General features: G+C 37.4%; 1 protein-coding gene across 5 annotated transcripts in view; it reads left to right on the plus strand.

The window, feature by feature from the left end:
- The window catches only part of LOC144306848 (cytidine monophosphate-N-acetylneuraminic acid hydroxylase), a 114,087-nt gene that overhangs the window by 60,390 nt on the left and 32,634 nt on the right, over positions 1-21,063 (plus strand). For all 5 annotated transcript variants that reach the window (XM_077886463.1, XM_077886460.1, XM_077886464.1 and 2 more), the window contains exons 4-9: positions 2,172-2,281; positions 3,868-4,058; positions 7,849-7,996; positions 8,307-8,388; positions 10,026-10,163; positions 12,956-13,091. In XM_077886463.1, the coding sequence (XP_077742589.1) occupies positions 2,172-2,281; positions 3,868-4,058; positions 7,849-7,996; positions 8,307-8,388; positions 10,026-10,163; positions 12,956-13,091 (805 nt within the window). The remainder of the gene's footprint in view (positions 1-2,171; positions 2,282-3,867; positions 4,059-7,848; positions 7,997-8,306; positions 8,389-10,025; positions 10,164-12,955; positions 13,092-21,063) is intronic.

Here is a 21,063-nt window from a genome sequence, read left to right on the forward strand (position 1 = left end):
GTTTCTCTTAGGGGAGAAAAATTCTGAAGAAGGAGAATCCTTCAGAGTGGGTATCAATGCAGGAGTTTTCTGAGAGTCTCTCATATAATACCAGATTATTTTCTTTCTTCTTTCTTTCTTTCTTTCTTTCTTTCTTTCTTTCTGTCTGTCTGTCTTTCTTTCTTTCTTTCTTTCTTTCTTCTTTCTCTTTCTTTTCTTTTTTAAAGATTTTATCTATTTATTTGAGAAAGAGAGAGAGCGAGCTTGAGTGGAGTGAGGAGGCAGAGGGAGAGGGAGAAGCAGACTCCTCACTGAGCAGGGAGCCCAATGTGGGGCCCAATCCCAGGATCCTGGGATATGACCTGAGCCAAAGGCAGACACTTAGCCGTTGGAGCCACCCAGGCACCCCACTATAGTATTTTCTAACTGGTATTTGCTAGTATGTAGTTTGGTTTGTTCAGTGCTGAACTCTCTTTTTACCTCTTCATTCCTTGAAGGTACAAAAATTACCATAATAGTCCCAGTTATTTATTAAATGCCTCTCTGTACCAGGCATAGTACTAGACACTTTAGGTAGGATCTATTATCTCATTTAATTCCCAGAACTCCCTATAATGTCTGCATTGTAATCCTACTCTACAGGTCAGGATGTTGATAATAAGCAGCACAGGTAGGATTCCAACTCAGGTATTTTGAAAGCCAATGTTCTGTTTCATGACACTATCTTCCAGCAACCACATAACCTGGAGATAATAGTAAGATATATCTTTATTATACCACTTGCATTTTCAAGAACGTGGTTTAGTAACAATGGTATGATCAAGCATCGTTCGTGCATTTCTAATTTTATTAAGAAAGCCAATTGTGTTTCACTATTAAATAAGTTGATAATTATTAAGAAAATATTAAAGGCTTTTATTCAATTCTTAAGCAATATTTAAAAGGTACAAAAATAATAGAGTGAACACCTATGTGCCCAACATCCAGCTTAAGACCTAAAAGATTACCAAGGGAAGATCTTATATACTTTTCCTTGGTCACATCATATATACCCTCATCCCTCAGAAGTAATTACCCCTCTGAATTTAGGGTTTCAGTGTAATATTTTAAATTATTGTTTTAGTTAGACTCACAAAAACAAACAGGTGGCATCCCCAAATTAGGATAATTTGATGAGGGTGTATTCACGAAGAGGTTTTTATAAGGTGTGGCTATGGGAGAATCACAGAGAAAGTGGAGTGACTTAATGTTGATAGCAACTGGATTAGCCATCTTTAGGACCACAGGGATGAGGGGATCAGTTTCCAGAATCTGGAAGAGGAGAAAGTCATAAGGGATTGTCCTCCGCGAGAGGTTCAGCGACCTCCATCAATGCCCAGAGCTATGTTTGTGGCTACTCATAATTGCAGGGGGTGGGGGGCTGGGAAATCATGACCTTTAGATAACGTATACCACCACTCTTAAGAAAAAAAAATTAGGATGCTAACAATAAGAAAGAAGGAGAGAATAGATTTTGTGCAGGCCACCAGTAACATCTGCCACAATTGCTTAAAATTCTTCATTGACTCCTCATTGCCACAAGATAAAATCCAAATTCATTCTTAGCATATGCTGTTCAGGATCCTTTGTGACCTACTCTGGCTACCTGCCCATCCTGCCTGCCTCAAATACTATTTTCCTTGGTCCTAAATTACCGGTCACTTTGTGAATATCAAGCTCTCCTATCTCCACAGCTTTGTACATGCTGTTGGGTTACCCCTTTGGCTTCACTACATCATAATTGTTTTGTTTACCCCAAATACCTCATCTTTCAAGTCTAGCTGGAGCATTACTTCCTATTTGAAATCTGCTTTGATCCTTACAACCAGATTAGGTGCTCCCTCCCGTACATTCCCATAGCACTTGATTTCTATCATTCATTCATTTGATTGTAATGAAGTTGTTTGTTGTGTGTCTATGTCCCTGACTCAGTGAGTTCCTTAAGTGTAATATGAATAAAGAAATGAGTTGGTGTTGGTCTTAAGCTCTTGTCTGGGCAGATATTGTTTGACACAAATGAGTATTGCCTTTTGTTTTGATATCCCTTTGACTTTTGGTACTCTGTGTACCTGAGCCATGCATTTCTATTTCAGTGATGTTTTTTTCAAAGCCATATTTGTTGTGAATCTATATTTGTTCCCTTTTGCTTCCAGTTGTTGAAATGGATGAAGAAAATGGACTTTTACTTCTAGAACTGAATCCTCCTAACCCCTGGGATTCAGAACCCAGAGCTCCGGAACATTTGGCTTTTGGAGAAGTACAGGTAATAAAATTATAATATTCTTAAAAACAAAAATAAAACTAAGATGTCCATTTAAATATGTAAATATATAAAATAAAACGAAGATATATATATTTACATCCTGTATTACCTTGAATAGTCTTTGAGGTGGCTAGTTAGGACATGAAATAAAGTTATTCTGAACTATTAAGCAAATTTCTTAGGAATCCCCAGAACTTGATAGGAATTTCAAAGAAATATATTCAGAAGAAAACCAAAAACCAAAAAGCCATGAATAAAGGAGTTCCCAAAGGAGAGTCATGCCAAAGTTTTGGAGGAAGTTTGGAAATTACCTTTGATATCAGATTGCTGTCAGATAAGATGGCTAGTTGTATATTTCTGCACAATGCCCTAAAATCTTTTACAAACCTTTTTGTAAATTTTCCTAGCTTTAGGATTTTCTATGGAGGAAACAGTTTGGCAGTTTGGGAGAGGTAAACAGTCAATTCATTTTTCTGGAATATTTGGGAAGCTTGTAAAAATGGACATTGACTTCTCTGAGAAAACAAATGGGAACCTGCTAAAACAGGCATAATAAAACAGAATTGAATTCCTTGGCCTCTCTTCTCCCTCTTTGTTGCCTTTCCACACCAGAGTTTCTGTTACCTTATCTCTGCTTCTTGATGTACTTCCTGTTTGCTGTGGATGTGTCAGACCATGGGAAAGGAGGGAGGAATTGAGTTGGAATCTCCCATTCTGTGTCTTTCTGTGCCTCTTTATAGCCATTCCCAGAAGACCTTAACATATTGAGTAAGTTACATAATTTAGAAGAGGAAGTCTTGAAACTAAGCATGTACTTTATGTTGGATAATAGGATTTAATTAAAAACACAGAATTCCCCTGTAAAGAATAAAATGTTTTGCAAAAGAAGAAGAAGAAGAAGAAGAAGAAGAAGAAGAAGAAGAAGAAGAAGAAAAGGAAGGAAGGAAGGAAGGAAGGAAGGAAGGAAGGAAGGAGGGAAGGAAGGAAGGAAGGAGAAAGAAAGAAAAAGAAAGAAAGAAAGAAGAAAAGAAAAGAAAAGAAAAGAAAAGAAAAGAAAAGAAAAGAAAGAAGAAAAGAAAGGAAAGAAAGATAAAGAAAAGAAAAGGAAAGAAAAGGAAGCAGCATGGTGTGCCCACCCATCCAAACTCAACGGGAGTCATCCACTCCTTGCCTATTCACAGCCACTCCGGCATATAACTCCCCAGGTGTCTGACATTACCTCTCTAACTGCCTTCCCTTATAAATTGTGCCCTTGAGGACTGGTCATGGAGAATATTCTGCAGTGCAGATTGTAAATAAGCATTTAGGAGCTAATTTAAATAGAGCAAATTAGGAAAATCAGTTGTTTTGACACCTAAAACCAGCCATGAGAATTTCTGTTTTAAAGAAGGGGTGATGGGTCTCAGGAGCTGTATTCCATATAGAGACTTTCGCGGAGTTTCCCTGGAGTCCTACTTGCCTTGAGCATTCTTAGAAGCGAAGTTCTCCAGGGTTGGCTAGTAAGCTAAGCAGCAAGACCTCTCAGCTCATTGTTGCTGGCTGGTTAATGAATGATTCAATTATTTGATCTCACTGTCTTCCAACAGATAACATACCTCGCTCACGCCTGTATGGACCTCAAGCTGGGAGACAAGAGGATGGTGTTCGACCCCTGGTTAATAGGTCCTGCCTTTGCCCGGGGATGGTGGCTGCTGCATGAGCCTCCCTCTGATTGGCTGGAGAGGCTGTGCCAGGCAGACCTAATTTACATCAGTCATATGCACTCGGACCATCTCAGGTAATGGAGTCCTGAGCACTCTGCTAGGAAGAAAACAGGGCAGTGGTGCTTTTGCCATTACTGTTCCCTTTGGGCAAGGTTCAGTTGGGATGGTGAGGAGAAGAAGAATTCAGATAATTCCTTATATTTGCATAGCCTCCTTTTAGCAGAGCTTTCAAGCTTTATATACCACTCAGAGTGAGGAAGGAACCATTGTGGGGAGGAGGAGCAGGGGTTAACAACCCTCCCTATCCTCTCACTTCCCACTCTTGAGCCATGTGGTAAAAGTCTGCAGTGAAGGATGGTCAGAGTTGACTTCCTTTCTCAGTTCAACATTTGTAGCAGAAGTCTGCTCGCGTTTTCCGTACAGGGCCAGAGGTTGAATAGTTGAGGCTCTACCAGCCCTGTGGTCACTGTCAAACCTGCTCAACTCTGTGGTTGTGGCACAAAGGCAGTCTTAGATAAGGCTGCATTTCAATAAAGTCTTATTCATAGACAATGACACTTGAATGTCATAGAATTTCCATTATGTCACAAAATACCATATGTCCTTTTGATGATCTTTTCAACCCTTTTAAAAAAGGTAAAAACCATTCTTAGCTTGCAGGAGTAGGTTGCTGTGGTTTGCCAATTGCGGATTTTAGAGCATCTCCATAACCCTGAGATCCCCGCTTTTTAAGCCTGAGTCAGCCTCATCCAACCCTTCACTGAAACCAACTATCCATACTGAAAATAAGAACTGAAACCTCCCCAACCCAGGCAATCAGAGAGGAGGGAGGAAAGAAGAATTTACACACATTTGCAAAAGAACTATTTAGAGAAGACGGGGAGCACGCTCTGAACCCCTTGGTTAATCACAGGAGCGGTTCTGTTCTTGTTGAGAAGTTTGTATCACTGCTGCTGGGTTTAATATAAACACAGAGCAATGCCCACAATGCTATAAAAGGAGTAACTTCAACTTTTTTTTTCTGTGATCCTACATGACAGAGGTCACATGTAGGACACTCCTTTGATAGAAATGTCTATGGTTAGGGATGATAGGTTTTGCTTCCTGGTTGACTGGCCCTTGGATTTTCTACTCAAGCATAGGAGATCTCTAGGACATGAATATGTTCACATTTATTTTTTTGTAAGGAAAAAAGAAAACTTAATTTATTGGTTTAGTAACAAATTACCCGCAGCACACTTACAAATTGGTGACAACCTAATATTGTGGTACTATAATGAAAAATCTACTTGTCCACTGCATGATACCTCTGTCACACACAATGTCCTGGAACTAAACTGGCACAGCCCTGAGTTTCTGAGAACTCTGGGTTCATGCATCCTGTGATAACAGTGATACATGGTAATAATTTTATATAGCTTGTCTACAAAGAGTAGTATAACATGTATGAGGTGATTGCACGATAGTGTCTATTACAAATGCACTTGCCTGAAGTCTTAATAACAGTTTATTCAGGATATACATGGAATTTAAGGTAAGGGAAGAAGTTTTCATGTCATTTTGTCTTGTTATATCACAACCACAGCCCTACAAACCAGTTCAATTTTAATTTCAGGGACTCATGTGGGTGAACTTGTCAGGCATTAAAACACCAGTCCTCAAACAGAGGTGAAGTAGTCACTTTAAGACTAAAGGAACAATGGCCTGTTTTGTGTGTATATAGCATTCTATAAACACAGTCTTTACCTGAGCTAAAATGGAAGATGGTTTTCTTTTCATTTACCAATGGTATCACTCAAAAAAACAAAGGGGGAAAGCCAATGTCCTTAGAGAGTAGTCTTTAGTCAAAGACATGTGATTTTATTGTGTAAATGGAGGGAGTATTGTAATAGATGATTTTTAATAAATGCCAGTATGAATTGTCAACGATTTTTTAAAAAATCACAAAACAATAAACATCCATTTTAGAGTAATTTATCCTAACTCCTGTGTCCTTTAAAATAGAAGATTTAGGTGCTGAACTCTGATTGGAGGCACATTCAAAGAATCTTTGACTTTTCAAATTAGCTTTGTTTGTTTTTCAAATCCTTTGTTTTTAAAGAACAGAATTTACTGATTTTCCCCACCCCCGGATTCTACTTATTTGAATATCTTTTTTTTTTAAGATTGTATTTATTTATTCATGATAGACATAGAGAGAGAGAGAGAGAGGCAGAGACACAGGCAGAGGGAGAAGCAGGCTCTATGCAGGGAGCCTGACGTGGGACTCAATCCTGGGTCTCCAGGATCAGGCCCTGGACTGAAGTTGGCGCTAAACCGCTAAACCACTTGGGCTGCCCTGCATGCTTTTCTTACAATTAAATAACTATATCCCTGGACATTTTCTTACAATTAAATAACTATTTTCCTTGACATTGTACTCTGTGTACAAATGTGAGCCTTATATCAGGCAGTGCATTCATAAGAGTCTAGGATTGCCTTCTAATAGAAGAAGCACGAGGGCTAGAATCTGGGAAACCTGACTTTGAATACCAATCTATTATTTGTTAGTTGTATATTTCTGAATATATTTCCTCACTTATAAAAACAAAACAAAAATTCAGAGGGTTTTTATGGTAAGAATCAAAGTACCATGTGAAAGTGCCTAGCACTATGTTCGACATATAATGGTTACCTATTTACTTGTTTATTATTCATGTTTTTGCCACACCCCATAGTTGTATATCATTTTTTTAATGTAATGAAAACTCAGTAAATAAAAGTTGACTCAATCTAATGTAGGGATTTGAAAATACGTGGCTGGTTAATTGTGTACTGATTTATGATTACTACAAATCTTGAATGTTGTTTTCTTCTACATTAATTTGACTGTGTTACCTAACTGGTAACTGACGGACTATAAGGACTTCTTCTTCTTCTTTTTTTTTTTTTTAAAGAGAACTTCAGTTTAATAAACAAAGCTAAGTGGCGGGAATTTAAGTTTGCACTTGACATGATACTTAAACCAAACCAAAGGGCTGAAACTCAGTATTTAGACAAAGAACACAGTTCACTCATCACTAGGCAAAGAAAATGGTCCACAGCAGGTGGCACACAGAACTCCCATAGAAAACAAAGGTCACAAATATTTTGCTTTTAGGAAACATAAAACAATGGGTTGATGTGTCTTTTACAAATACATAATATAAAAACGCACAGCGCACCCTCCCTTGAACAGAAATCCATCACATTTTTTTATGTGACTTCCCCTATTCCCTCCACCCCTTTACTTTATTCTACACACTGAAGTGTGGCTAACAACCTTTGAAAGTTGAAAAACTGCCCACAGGGGTGGGTAGCGCACAGGTTCTCCTCGTCCTATGGACCAGGTCTTTGTCTTCCTGGGAGCTGCTACATGAGGAATGAGAAAAAATGAAAATCTTCTTCCATCTTCACTTCCCATGGAAAATAATATGTTCCATCCTTGTCTTAGAAAAATGGGCTATCATTCAGATAATCTTTCCAAAGAACTTCACCTACCAGAAACCTCCACATGACTTTTTCCACCCTGCACCTTCTGTTAGAACTATGTCTACTCAAAGCAGCTCAGTGTAGCAGATAGAATTTGCATGCTGGTTGACATACCATGCCATGGGATGTGGTATATTCTAATAAGAAAAAAGAAATCTTGTAGGAAACTCCCCTTCTCCTTTATAGTCAGCCTTGAGAAAAACAAAACAAAGCAACCCTTCTTTTGAACTCTGATGAGAGTGTTTCTTCAATTCCTTGCTTCTTGATCAACATGTTGGTGTAAGGAGCAAACTGTTTCTTCTACTAGATGATCTGATTCTTTCATCTTTCAACATTTCATCCTTCTAATCCTAGCTACCCGACACTGAAGAAGCTTGCTGAGAGAAGACCAGATATTCCCATTTATGTTGGAAACACGGAAAGACCTGTATTTTGGAATCTGAATCAGAGCGGTGTCCAGTTGACTAATATCAATGTAGTGCCATTTGGAATATGGCAGCAGGTCAGATATATGTGGGTTTTTTCTATACTTTCCAATTATGCTTTCTGGGTTGAATTGTAGATGAGGTAGTTACTTTAAGATTAAAGAAACAATGGCCTATTTTGTCTGTATGTAGCACTTTGTAAATACAACCTTATTTGACCTAAAAGATTTTTTCCTCATTTACCAATGATATAATTCTACTGTACAGGATAATAAATCTTAGTTTTGAATGAAAGATTTCTTTCCAGATAAGCTGACAACTTTCTCCAATACCAAATTAAAAGCCGAACTGACATACACAGTTGTTGATTTTATTGTTAAATTCCAGGTAGACAAAAATCTTCGATTCATGATCTTGATGGATGGCATTCATCCTGAGATGGACACTTGCATTATTGTGGAGTATAAAGGTACCTTCTCACCCTCATCAATAATGAAAGAGAAAAATGCTCCTGGAAAGAAGGGTGATAACAGCCATCTGAAATTTCATCCTATGTTCATCTTCTTCCATCTTCACTTCCCATGGAATATAATATGTTCCATCCTTGTCTTAGAAAAATGGGCTATAATTCAGATAATCTTTCCAAAGAACATATTAACTGTAACGTTGTCTATGTAATGAGAGATGCAAAGCTTCTTTTGTAAGGCAACAGATATTTTGTATTTCACATATAGTAATTCCTTCAAACTGCCTTTATTGAATAAATGTCTTACTTTTTGAATTTTTGGTTCCCATACAGTTAACATCTGGTGTTAACATGAGTTTCAGGTGTACAATTAGTGATTCAGCACTTCCATACATCACCTGGTGCTCATTACAAGTGCCCTCCTTCATCTCCATCACCTGTTTCTCCATCTCCCCATCCACCTCCCCTCTGGTAACCCTCAGTTTGTTTTCTATAGGTTGTCTGTTTCTTGGCTTATCTTTGTCTTTTTTTCCTTTGCTGATTTGTTTTGTTTCTTAAATTCCACATAAGAGTGAAATCGTATGGTATTTGGCTATCATATAATATATGGGGATCCATTCCAATAATATATTGGGGATATATATATATATATATATATATATATATATATACACTTGTATATATATTCTTTATCCATTCATCAATCAATGGACACTTGGGCTGCTTCCATGGTCTGTGTATTGCAGGTAATGCTGCTATAAACATCAGAGTACATGTAGCTCTTTGAATTACTGTTTTTATATTTTAGGAGAAGATACCCAGTAGTGCTATTGATAGTTCTACTTTTAACTTCTTGAGGAACCTCCATACTGTTTTCCACAGTGGCTGCATGAGTTTGCATTCCCACCAACAGTGCAAGGGGGTTCCCCTTTCTCCATATCCTTGTCAACGCTTGATGTTTCTTGTTTGCTTTTTATTTTTATTTTTTTAGGAACAGACTCTTTTTTTTTAAGGTTATTTATTGTTTTTAGTAATCTCTACACCCAGCATAGGGCTCGAACTCACAACCCTGAGATCAAGAGTTACATGCTATTCCAACTGAGCCAGCCAGGCACCCCTCTTGTGTTTTTTATTTTAGCCATTCTGACAAATGTCTTACTTTTGTGTTGAAATATTATCATGTAGTATAATCATGGGCATGGGCTTCTGCCTTTCATGTGGGAAGATGGCTTTACTGCACCAACAATCATTGAATGGAATTTGTGGAAGGTTGAGAGATTCCTATTGATCCAGTCACTGTTCTCCTGCATTCTTTGGGCTAAACATCTAGAAATAGCTGACTGAGGAGAGTAATTTATCTGTGATAATAGAGTGAGATCAAGCTAATTGTCCTCACGGAACATCCAGAACCTATCAAATCAAATAGGATGAATCTATTCACTGGAAAATCAAAAAATACTATTGAAGATTTTAGGTTTTCAAATATTACTCATCTTTTTCCTTGGACATAAGTGATGCTTCTCTAATCAAACTAGTCAGACTGTAGACTTGGAAGACTTTGTTGGCTTGGGAATTCAAACTGTATGGTGTCCTGTCCAAGATTTCACCCTGAATACTCATGCCACTTTATTTTTCCATAGGTCATAAGATACTTAATACAGTGGACTGCACCAGACCCAATGGGGGAAGGTTGCCTGAGAAGGTTGCTCTAATGATGAGTGATTTTGCTGGAGGAGCATCAGGCTTTCCAATGACTTTCAGTGGTGGAAAATTTACTGGTAATATTTTATATCAGAGTGATGCCAAGGAGCAGGCATGGAACTTTGCTAAATGCTGTGAGAATAAATACAAAGATAATTAAGGCACGGTCCCTTCCCACAAGAAGTTTACAATCTTACTAGGAAACTAGACTTGCAAGGACACCTGAGTGACTTAGTGGTTTAGCGCCTGCCTCCGGCCCAGGGCTTGATCCTAGAATCCTGGGATTGAGTCCCACATCGGGCTCCCTGCATGGAGCCTGCTTCTCCCTCTACCTGTGTCTCTGCCCCGCCCCCCCCCCCCCCCCCGTGTCTCTCATGAGTAAATAAATAAAATCTTAAAAAAAAGAAAGAAAGAAAGAAAGAAAGAAAGAAAGAAAGAAAGAAAGAAAGAAAGAAACTAGACTTGCAGACCACAGATATACAAACTAAAGTTTCCACCTCAAAATGTGATGCCGGAACATGAAAGGAACACTGAGGAAATTAGAGTGCATCTCAAGAATAGTAAAGAAAAATAATCATCTGGATCAGTTTGATTTATGGTGTATAGACAGTAGAGCAGAACAGAAAAGGTCCAGTGTTGTTAATCCAGGCTTAAATGCTCTTGGAAGGTGGTTCAGAACAGGGCGTGTGCACTTGACATGAGCACTTCCCCTAGGCCCTATGAAACACTCATATAAGGGAAGAGTGCAGCCACTAAAGGTAATGTTACTGGGGGCTAGGGAGTAGGGGAAATGGGGGAGCTGTTCATCAGAGAGTACAAACTTCTAGTTATAAGATGAGTGGATTCTGAGGGTGTAATGTGCAGCACAGTAACCACTATAGTTAATGATATTGTTTTCTTTTTTTAAGGATTTATTTATTTATTTTAGAGAATGCAAATGAGAGAGAGAACAGGGGGGAGGGGCAGAGGGAGAGGGAGAGAGTCCCAAGCAAACTCTGCATTAAGCAGGGAGCCTGATGTGGGGCTCGATCTCATGACCCTGAGGTCATGACTTGAGCTGAAACCAAGAATCAGTTGCTTAACTGACTGAACCACCAAGGCACCCCACTGATATTGTTTTATACACCTGAAAGTTGTATCTATTGAGAACAGATCTCAAATGTTTCCACCAAATACACAAAATGGTAATTGTGTGAAGTGATGGAGGTGGTAACTAACCTTAATGTGGCCGTGATTTTGCAATACATACATGTATCACATCATCACATTGCATACCTTAAACTTACATAAATGTTAGATGTCAAATATATCTCAAATCTGGGGGAAAACCCATGGGGTCCAAGGCAGGGGCTCTTCTGCTCTGAGTCTAAGGGTGGTGCTGGGTTGGGATGGGAGAAAGTGTGTAAATGGTATCCTCAATACTAGAACTCTAAGGGCTCAGTCCATGGCTACTTAGTAAATTATATGTTTGGTACATGATCTGTAACAATGGGGCAGAAATGTTACTTGCAGCGTGAGGAAAGCTTCTGTCTGGTTCCTTCCTCTCCTCTATAGGTCTCTATTCATTGCCTGCCAGGGTGCATAACCAAGTGAGAGAGAAGAAGATGCCTGTCCTTATTGAGTTAACTGGGGAGGCAAAATATACCTCTGAAAGGCTAGTTAGAATAATCCTGTTCCCATGTGAGTATGTGCCTGTGTATGTGAGTGAATACATGCACTCACTAAAAAAAAAAAATCTGGACTATACCAGAATGTTAATAAGTCTAAGTTATGGGTAACATACTTTTCTGTATCTTTGTGTATGTTTATCAGATCTTCATAGCAATAACAACAGGAACAGCTCCCTGACATGGTGTGCTATGTGGCCTGGGCCTTGCCTAATTCCTTGGCTTCCTTTGCTGCCTATCTCTGATTACTTGCTATCTGTCAGTCGGCACTGGCCTGCCTTTTGTTCCTCACACCCAGTACACCACGTGCTTTCCTGCCATGGGCCTTTGTATTTGCTGTTTCTACCACTTGGACTTTTGTTGCCCCCGCTCACGTGGTGGGCACCTTCTCTTCTGCGTGTGTGTCTGTGTCTTATGACTCAGATGTCACCTTGCCTAACTGCCCTGTCTGATGATAACCCTCTACCCCTCTGCACCCCAGCCCCTCCACCCATTGCCCTGGTTTACTTGCTTCCTAGCTCATCACTCTTTGAAATGACCTTTTGTCTTGCCTTGTTCATTGTTTGCTCCTCTCACTAGAATAAATGCTCCACAGGAGGAGGAACCCGCTGTGTTGGCTCACCACTGTATTCTCAGTGCCAAAAACTATGTCTGGCACATAGTAGGTACTCAGTAAATATTGATTGAATGGACGAATGAGCAGGTGAACACCTGTGAGCTAGGAATAATGGCTCAGAGCTGCATTGTGATCTTAGGTCCCAAGGGACTACAGCCTTCATGCTGCTGGACACGGTGCACTGCCAGAGTATGAGCGACACACTTTTTAAATCCACCAAAACAATCAAGTCATGTCCGTGTTAGAAAAGGGTTAACAATTATAAAAATGAAAGCACCCCTAAAATGCACACACACACAAGCTACAGCCATGCACGCTGCCCTCTATATTCAGCTAGGGTCCTGATGAACTGCCATAAACGAGTGGCGATTTCAGCGTCTTTGGCTGGTTGGGTAACATTTTCCTAGAAATTCATTGAAATTTGCAAAGTAAAGCTGGAGGCAGGGGCACTTTGCACTCATTGACACAGAGCTTTGCTCTGTTCCTGTGTTAGTCTATCCATTTTAAGAGTTTCAGTTTACCAGAACTGCTGTTTTTCTGTGATTTCTGAACTGAGGAGACTCTAACCCAAACCCTGTCATTCCAGAGGAATGGAAAGCCGAGTTCATTAAGACAGAAAGGAAGAAGCTCTTGAACTACAAAGCCCGGCTGGTGAAGGACCTACAACCTCGAATCTATTGTCCCTTTGCTGGGTATTTTGTGGAATCCCATCCATCAGACAAGTATGGCTGGACGTTTGGTAACACGTTTTTATGCATAAGTAATATATGATGGAATGTGTTGTTTAGCTGTGAATCGATATGAAATGAGAACGAGTGATCAGAAGTCTGGAACTTGTATAACAGGCTGCCTGAGAGCACGGAGCTTGAATAAAAGCCAGCCTGGAAGGAGCTAGGAATAAAAGGCTTGAATAAAGCCAGCCTATTCAGATAGATTTTCTCTGAAAGGATCCTGGGTGGGATAAAGGCAACTGCTTCGGGTACTGTATATGCCAGGAACTAAAGTGGGGCTTTTAACCAAGCCATCTGAATTCTCTTCCACTGACACCATGTGGTAGGTATTACTATACCTTTTTTGCATTGGGGAATCCAACTCAGAGAGGCATAGGGACTTGCACAGTTGCCCTGTCAGAAACACGAGTTGAGAAGTGAGTTCTGGCTGTGCCTGGCGCCAAAGCTCTCTTCTCTACCCCAGGCTACATCCTGGGGTATCATTATCACATTGAGGTGATGAAGGTGGTAACTAACTTCCATTGTATCCTTATCACAGTGAAGTTACTTTCTCATCCTAGAGTATCTGAAGTGATTTCTCTTGCAACAATAAAACTTTGGTCCTGTTCTTTGAGCCTGTTTTTGAAGGCCCCTGAGTTTTCTTTGAGAATGTTTCTTAAATGTTGGGTTTTCACTTTATGCTGACATGAAGGACAATCATCCATTTCAACACTGGGTTTTACACAGAAGTCACTTTTTGTAGTCTTTTTGATACCACATTTTCATTTAAAGAGGTAGCAGCTAAGTTTGAATAAACTTTTCCTCAAACAGGAATATCTATCTCAGGGGAATCCCAAATTTAAGGAACATTGTTTTAGTGCATCTTAACTACTATCTTTACTACTGCCAAGTGCCCAAGCTGGGGAAGTGCTTTCTCTTTTCTCTCAAAATACAGACCCTTTGATCTGTAAAAAAGGAAAACATCCAAAATTTCCTATGAACTACTAAAGCTGAACTAAACATTTGCAAGATCATTAGTGTCCTTTGAGATATTGATTATGCTACAGTATTTTGTGTTCCTGTAGCGCCCGGGTTCTTGGTCACACCACTTCGAAGAATGAAGAAGTAGACCAGACCAAGAATGGTGAGCAGCAAAGCATAGTTTATTGAACAAGAGTATAAAGCTCTCGGGGAGGGGGGTGGGCAAGTGGGTTGCCCCTAGAGTTTCTAAGTTTAGGGGTTGTTTAGGGGTTTTTATGGGGTCTTTTGCAGAACTTTCTTAAGCAATCGGAGTATGAGTCATGCTAATCAGGGCTTTGGTCACATCTCTGTCTAAATAGGTTAATGTCCACTTGCTGATGGCCCTTTTTTTTTTTTTTTACTGACATCTGGGGGCATAGGTCTTAACTGCCCTTTAGCCCATGATATTTATGAATGCTTTTATGGTTAATTGTCTTATTTTAGGTTGTTTTGCAGAAGTCATTTTTGCAAAGGCTGCAAAACAGAATGTCAGTGCAGTCCTGTCGAATATGCAGAACAGGAGGTCAATGCTGTTTGATTTTAGCTGTCCTGATTCCGTATTTTTTTGTTGTGGACTCTGACCCTGTCTCCCTAACTGTCCGGCTTACTCCTAACAGCTAGACCTGCTAGGGCTGAGTTGTCCAATATGGTAACTGCCAGCCACATGTGACTAACAAGCACTTGAAAAGTGGCTAATGCAATGGAGGGTTACTGAAATTGGTATCACTGGGTTGATTCAGTTGGAATTATTTTTTCCATGCACTGATACAATAGTTGTGATGTGTTCCATTGAATATTTTATGTAGATTGCTCATTTCACAGTGATACTTGTGTTAATTGTACTTGGAAATTAGGTCGAAATACTTATTACATTACAATATAGTTAAATTATTTTTCTAGCTTAAGAAAAATATGGGCACATTTTTACATTAAAATGAAGACTCTATTGATGGGAAAACTAGTATAGTGCTGGTAAGAGTGAGGAGAAGAAGAAACTGGAAGAGAAGATCTATTGCAAATTTCATGTTAAATAGCAATTTTAATTTGCACCAATAGAGAAGAAGAAAGTATTGTATAAATTTTTTTTAAAGTAACGTGGACTATATTGAGACATATTTTCAGCAAATACATAGGGAATCTGGCAAGGAGTTTCCTCTTGACTGCCAAATAAGAAATAATGAAATTTAGCCACCTGAAATAAGAAGTAAGTGCCCCAAATCATTTTTAATCACTGTAACTGTCCAGTTATGAAAGGACTTGGATAATTGCATAAAAATAGGAAACTATTTTTAGATAGAAAGATGGTAAAAGAGACTATTTAAGTCATGAGTATTTTGTTAGAAAATTATAAGGAAAAGACTAATAAGATATACTTGCAAAAAGTGAAAGATCTGTGATGAAGCACCAAATAGTCTGTAAAATGCAAGACATTTCTAGTAATATAAAAGATCATTGATAAAAATGTAATCAATTACTAAATTTTGAAAAACAGCAAATTTTTTCTTTCATTTTAGTTCAGTAGTTCTCAGGGAGATTTTGTCTCCAGGGGGACATTTGGCAGTGTCTGGAGGCATTTTCTGATATCATAGTGGTAGGCAGATAGTGCTATTGGCATATAGTGGATAGAATACAGGGTGTCTGCTGAAAATCTAATAAGGAACAGGATACCTCCCACATTAAGGAATTATCCAGCTCAAAATGCCAGTAGTGCCATTGTTGAGAAACTGTGCTTTAAATGAATTATTTGTACAAAAAAGAGAAATATTTTAAATTATTTTATTAAATGAGTAGAACATTAGTACTAAAATCTAATAAAAATAGCACAAAATGCTTTTTTTGTTTTTATGAAGATTTAATATTTATGAAGATCTAAATTTATTGAACTATATGCAACAATGCATTAAATTAATAATATATCAAGAGCAAGTGGTGTTCACTACATGAACGTGTTTTTAAATGAGAATTGATTAATATAATTCAGTGTATTTATTAATCTAAGAAGGAAGATCATGTCGTCTCCAAAGATGCCAAAAAGTTTAACTCTCATTTTGACAAAAAAGTACTCTAAAATTAAACATCAAATGACTATTTCCTTACTATGATTATATATATAGGATATATATATAATTATGTGTGTGTATATGGAGTGGCAAGAGTCAACCATGGAGAAGCACTGGAACAGTTTAAGTTGAGAATATATATATTTTTTTTTAAGTTGAGAATATTTTGTCTGAAATAATCCAATAAGAACATCAATGAAGTAAACATACAAAATGATAAAGGAGACAAAATTATCACTGTCGGCTGCTGATATGATTGTATCTCTAGAAAGTTAAAGAGAATCAACTGAAAAACTATTCCAATTAAAACAAATTACTACTTAGGAGTTATAATTACAGAAAAAGCTCTACTTTTAATTGTATATTTAGAAAATTAAAGAGAATCAACTGAAAAACTATTCTAAACAATTAAAACAACTACTACTTAGGAGCTATAATTACAAAAAAGCTTTATTTTCAGTTGCAACCAAAAATGAGGAAATATTGGAAATAAATTTAACTAGGGGTGTACATGTCTTAATATAAATAAAGCTTCATATGCCACTGAATGACACAGATGAAAACCTATGCAAATGGAAGGAAATACTGCTTGGGGACTAGGTAACAAAATGATATCATTCATAATAATTTGTAAAGTTATGTGATTCCAACATATGTAATATGTGTTTTGGGAAGTAGACAAGTTGATTCTGAAACTAATTTGTGAAAAAAGCCAAGAATATTTGGCAAACCTCTGATTAAAAAGAGCTACAGAAGGAGAGTACTCTAACCAGAGAATAAAACATATTAAAGTCTTTCTAATCAAAACTTGAAGAGACTACTGCATAAGTAGCCAATGGGTCAGAATGCAAAGTACAGAAATGAACTCATATCTGTCTATGGATTTAGTATATTCTGTGGAGGCATTTCAAATCAATGGTGGTTTAGTAAGTGGCATTGGGCAAATAGTTTCAAAGGATTTCCAAATTTATGAAAAAATACTGTCAATTCACAACCTGAAAAAATTGAATTTGTGGAGTAAGTACTTTTGAATTTTCTACATTTGATAAAGGACAATTTCCACTAAATATGAAAAACTTAGTTTTTATCATGGTAGATGTGCTTCAGCTATGTTAGGTTAAAAATATCCAGATATATAGGAATTTTCAAAACAAGAAGTTTGTATTTCCCTTATTACTTCTTCCTATTGAATGGTACATCTTGAACACATTTCTGCTAAGTTTTTTGAAGCAGCTTTTAGCTGAAGTGTCCTGGATACAGTTGTTGAAATGTTGACTCTATATATCCAAATGTTAGGAACCATCACCAGTTAATGAAGCTGCTAAAAGAAAACAGAAGACAATGAGCTTGATAGTCTTGTGCTCTTTGCAAATGCACAAATGGTTGAGTCATGGAAGATTTGGATTAAGTTCAATTCAAAGTCTTCCTGAAACAAAAAGAATTCTTACCAAACATTCAGAAATCATAGACAAAATGTGACATTGTAACTAACATTTCTCTGATATTATACTACTTATGAACAAACTAAATTTAAAGTTCCATGGAAAGGAAACACTTGTTTGTAACTTAGTTATACAGGTTGAATGTTATATTGAAATTGAATCTTTCTCTAATACAAATCAAAAATAATGGTTTTAAACATTTTCTAACATGAATCAATTTGCAGGTGTTATTTATAGTTGGCAGTATTCTATAAACTGGATGCAAAAATTACAAACCAAATTTGAAGAATGCTTTGTTAATTTTATCATTTGGCGTTGATTATCGAATTTTGCAATGCTTCTTTGAATTCAAGGTTAATACTGAGTTTACCCAAGAGTTATTGACTTTATTAAACTTGTAGTTTTAAAACTAATATACTTAGTTTTAAATGTAGTTTTAAAATTATCTGTTTTGCTGCAAAGTCAAACTGGTTCTTCTCAGAAAGGTGAACCAGTTTTATCAACATAGATGCGAACACCATATGAAAATGTATTTTTGGTACTCAATTCATTTATTGAAAAACTTAAAAGTATCTCTGGGACAACTTGAACAAGTGAATCTATTCTTTCAACTCTAAGTTTTATGAAATCTAAGTGTTGTTAAAGTTTTTTGATGAAAATTTAGTGTCTGAATTGAGATGTACTCTAATTGAAATGTTTCTAATTGAGATGTACTGTATCTACTGTGTCTAGAGAGATACTGTTTATCTTTCTAGTCCCTAACTGTATTCTGCGTAACCAAGGTCCAGGTCCTTGAAATGGTACTGTGCTTCACACTACTAAGCAGCTACATTAGTAGTATTTTTAAACTTAAAAATTCCAGATACACTTTTTTTTTCATAAGAAATTCTTACTTTGAAGGAGGATAGCCCTTATAAGAAATCTTTTGGAATTCCTGGATAAGCCTAGATATAAATTTGAAGAATGTTTTTATGCAGACCTGTATAGTTTTAAAAATATGTATATCAAAAGCAATTTTATCATAAGAAAGAGGTCTAAAGTAGAAATGAAGTTTAGGAGCCTTTGGTCACACAGGAGACATGTTCATCTATTAGCCCTATTTATGCACATTTAACTCTGAGGGATGGAATTGAGTTGAATTAATGGAGGTAGACAGCAAATGAAGGACTTAGTGAACCAGAGAAGGGTTGTCACTGTTGAATGACAGTTATAGAGAACCAGGGGGATGATCTTCTCCAACACTCCTAGCACTTGACTGCCCTGGGAAACTTCCCTTAGGTCATCCCTAAACTCTAGTTTTCTAAAGAAAATAGGAGTTATCAGTAGATAAATGTGTCTCACACTAAATCCTGATATACAGCTAAATGGCTGTCAGTTAATATTACAAAAATAAACTTCTCAATATCTACTCTTGTAGAAATAGCACAAAGGTTTCACTAAAATCGCACTAAGATTCAGTGTAGTTAAGAACCAACATGGCAGAAGCATCAAGCAATCAGAACAGACACAAGGTAGTACTGGATTAGGCCTTGAAGGCTCTGCTCCCGAAACCTTTAATCCTCTAATTGATAAAATTGAGAGAGAGCAAGAGAGAGCCAGGAGGTCCCAGTAGGTGCCAGTTAACCAACCGGCACCGAACTATTTCAATAGTTTAGCAGCCGCTATGCCTACCAGCTAAAAATGAAGTGTTCCTTAAGGCAGTGGGGAAACGAGTGGAGAAGTGAACCTACTGCTATCCACAGCTGTCACACTATACGACATGGAAATGCCTGAGGATGAGGGGTTGTACTGTGGTAATGCTTGCTATTTGTCATGTAACTCATTGTCTTGGACAGTGTGGACATATGTTAAAAGATATAAAAAGAAAGTATGTCTAAGATAAGTCTAAGAGAACCTGTTTAAGAAGATGAGAACAGCAGGTTATTCTATTGCGTACATATTCTTAGTTATGGTCACTCAGATAAGCAGTATAACATCAACAGCAATATTTGCCACATGACACTGTAGAAAGTATTAAAGCCAGCCAATAATGAAGTATTATAGAGCTTCAGTTTAAAAAAAAGGGGGGGGAAGATGAACAGAGTATTTTCTTATTTGGCTTAAATAAAAATGTTTTATGTCAAAGTTTGTAGTCCAAATGCAGATAAACATCCTTTGGTTTGTCTGACATTATGATCTAAGGCATGACCAGAGAAGAGGAGCCAGACAAGTAATGGACATTGGAAATGTCTTAATGTATTACATAAATTTGAGAAGAAAAGTTTTTGATGGGACCCACACAGGCATCCCTACCTGGGAAGTTAAGAATGGAGTTGCCCTCCAGACTTCAGTTGTATCAGAAAGGGAGGGAGATGGTCTGTATCTGTGGAAAACAGAAACAGGCAGAGAAAAATAATGCATTAGACTTAGGGAAAAATTCAAGTAACTGTGGATTTCTAATCATAAACCATGGAAACCAGGAAGTGGTAGAAGAGCATTTTTAAGGTGCTTTAAAGAAAAGAACTGTCAGCCCAGACTCTATACCCAATGAAAATACCCTTTGGCAATGAAGCAAAACTAAGACAATTCATTACTAGCAGACCTACTTTAAAAGAAATGCTCTGTCTGCTGCAGAAAAAGAAAGAAAACTCTTCAGATGAAAGAAAGATGATGCTAAAGGAAACCTGGAATTTCAGGAAAGAGGGAGAGCAACAAAAATGGTAATAACGGTTATACATACTATAGATAATTTTTCTTAAGTTCTTTAAAATACATTAAACAGTTGAAAGCAACAATTATGACATGGTCTAATATGTGCTGCCGAAGCGAGCACAATTATGACATGGTCTAATGAGTTTTTCAATGTGTGCAGGTATAATACCGAAGACAACTATAAGCATTATGGGCTCTGCATAGTGGAAAGTTTTGTACATTCTACAGCAGGTGTTAAAACATTTCTAAGTAGGCTAAGAGGTTAAGTATGTTATTGTAATCCCCAGAACAGCAACTATAAAATCAAAGAAAGAAATATTATCAAAAACTCAATGAGATCAACAAATTCAGTTAAGCTGCAGAATACAAAATTAACATACAAGAATCAGTAGGGTTTTTATACACTAACGGCAAATTATCTGAAAAAGAAATGATCAATAGCATAATATCATTGAAAACAATAAAATATTTAAGAGTAAATTTAGGCAAGGAGGTGAAAGATCACTATACTACACATTGATGAAAGAAATTGAAGACGACACAAGCAAATAGAAAGATGATCTGTATTCCTGGATTGGAAGAATTAATATTGTTAAAGTTTTCATACTACCCAGTGTAATCCTTATCAAGATCCCAATGGTGTGTTTTTTCAGAAGTAGAAAAAACAATCCTAAAATGTATATGGAATCACAAAAGACTCCAAATATACAAAGGAATCCTGAGAAAGTAGAACAAAGTGAGAGGCATCACACTTCTTGATTTCAAGCTGTA

The sequence above is a fragment of the Canis aureus genome, chromosome 37 (assembly GCF_053574225.1).
Source record: "Canis aureus isolate CA01 chromosome 37, VMU_Caureus_v.1.0, whole genome shotgun sequence".
Taxonomy (NCBI): domain Eukaryota; kingdom Metazoa; phylum Chordata; class Mammalia; order Carnivora; family Canidae; genus Canis; species Canis aureus.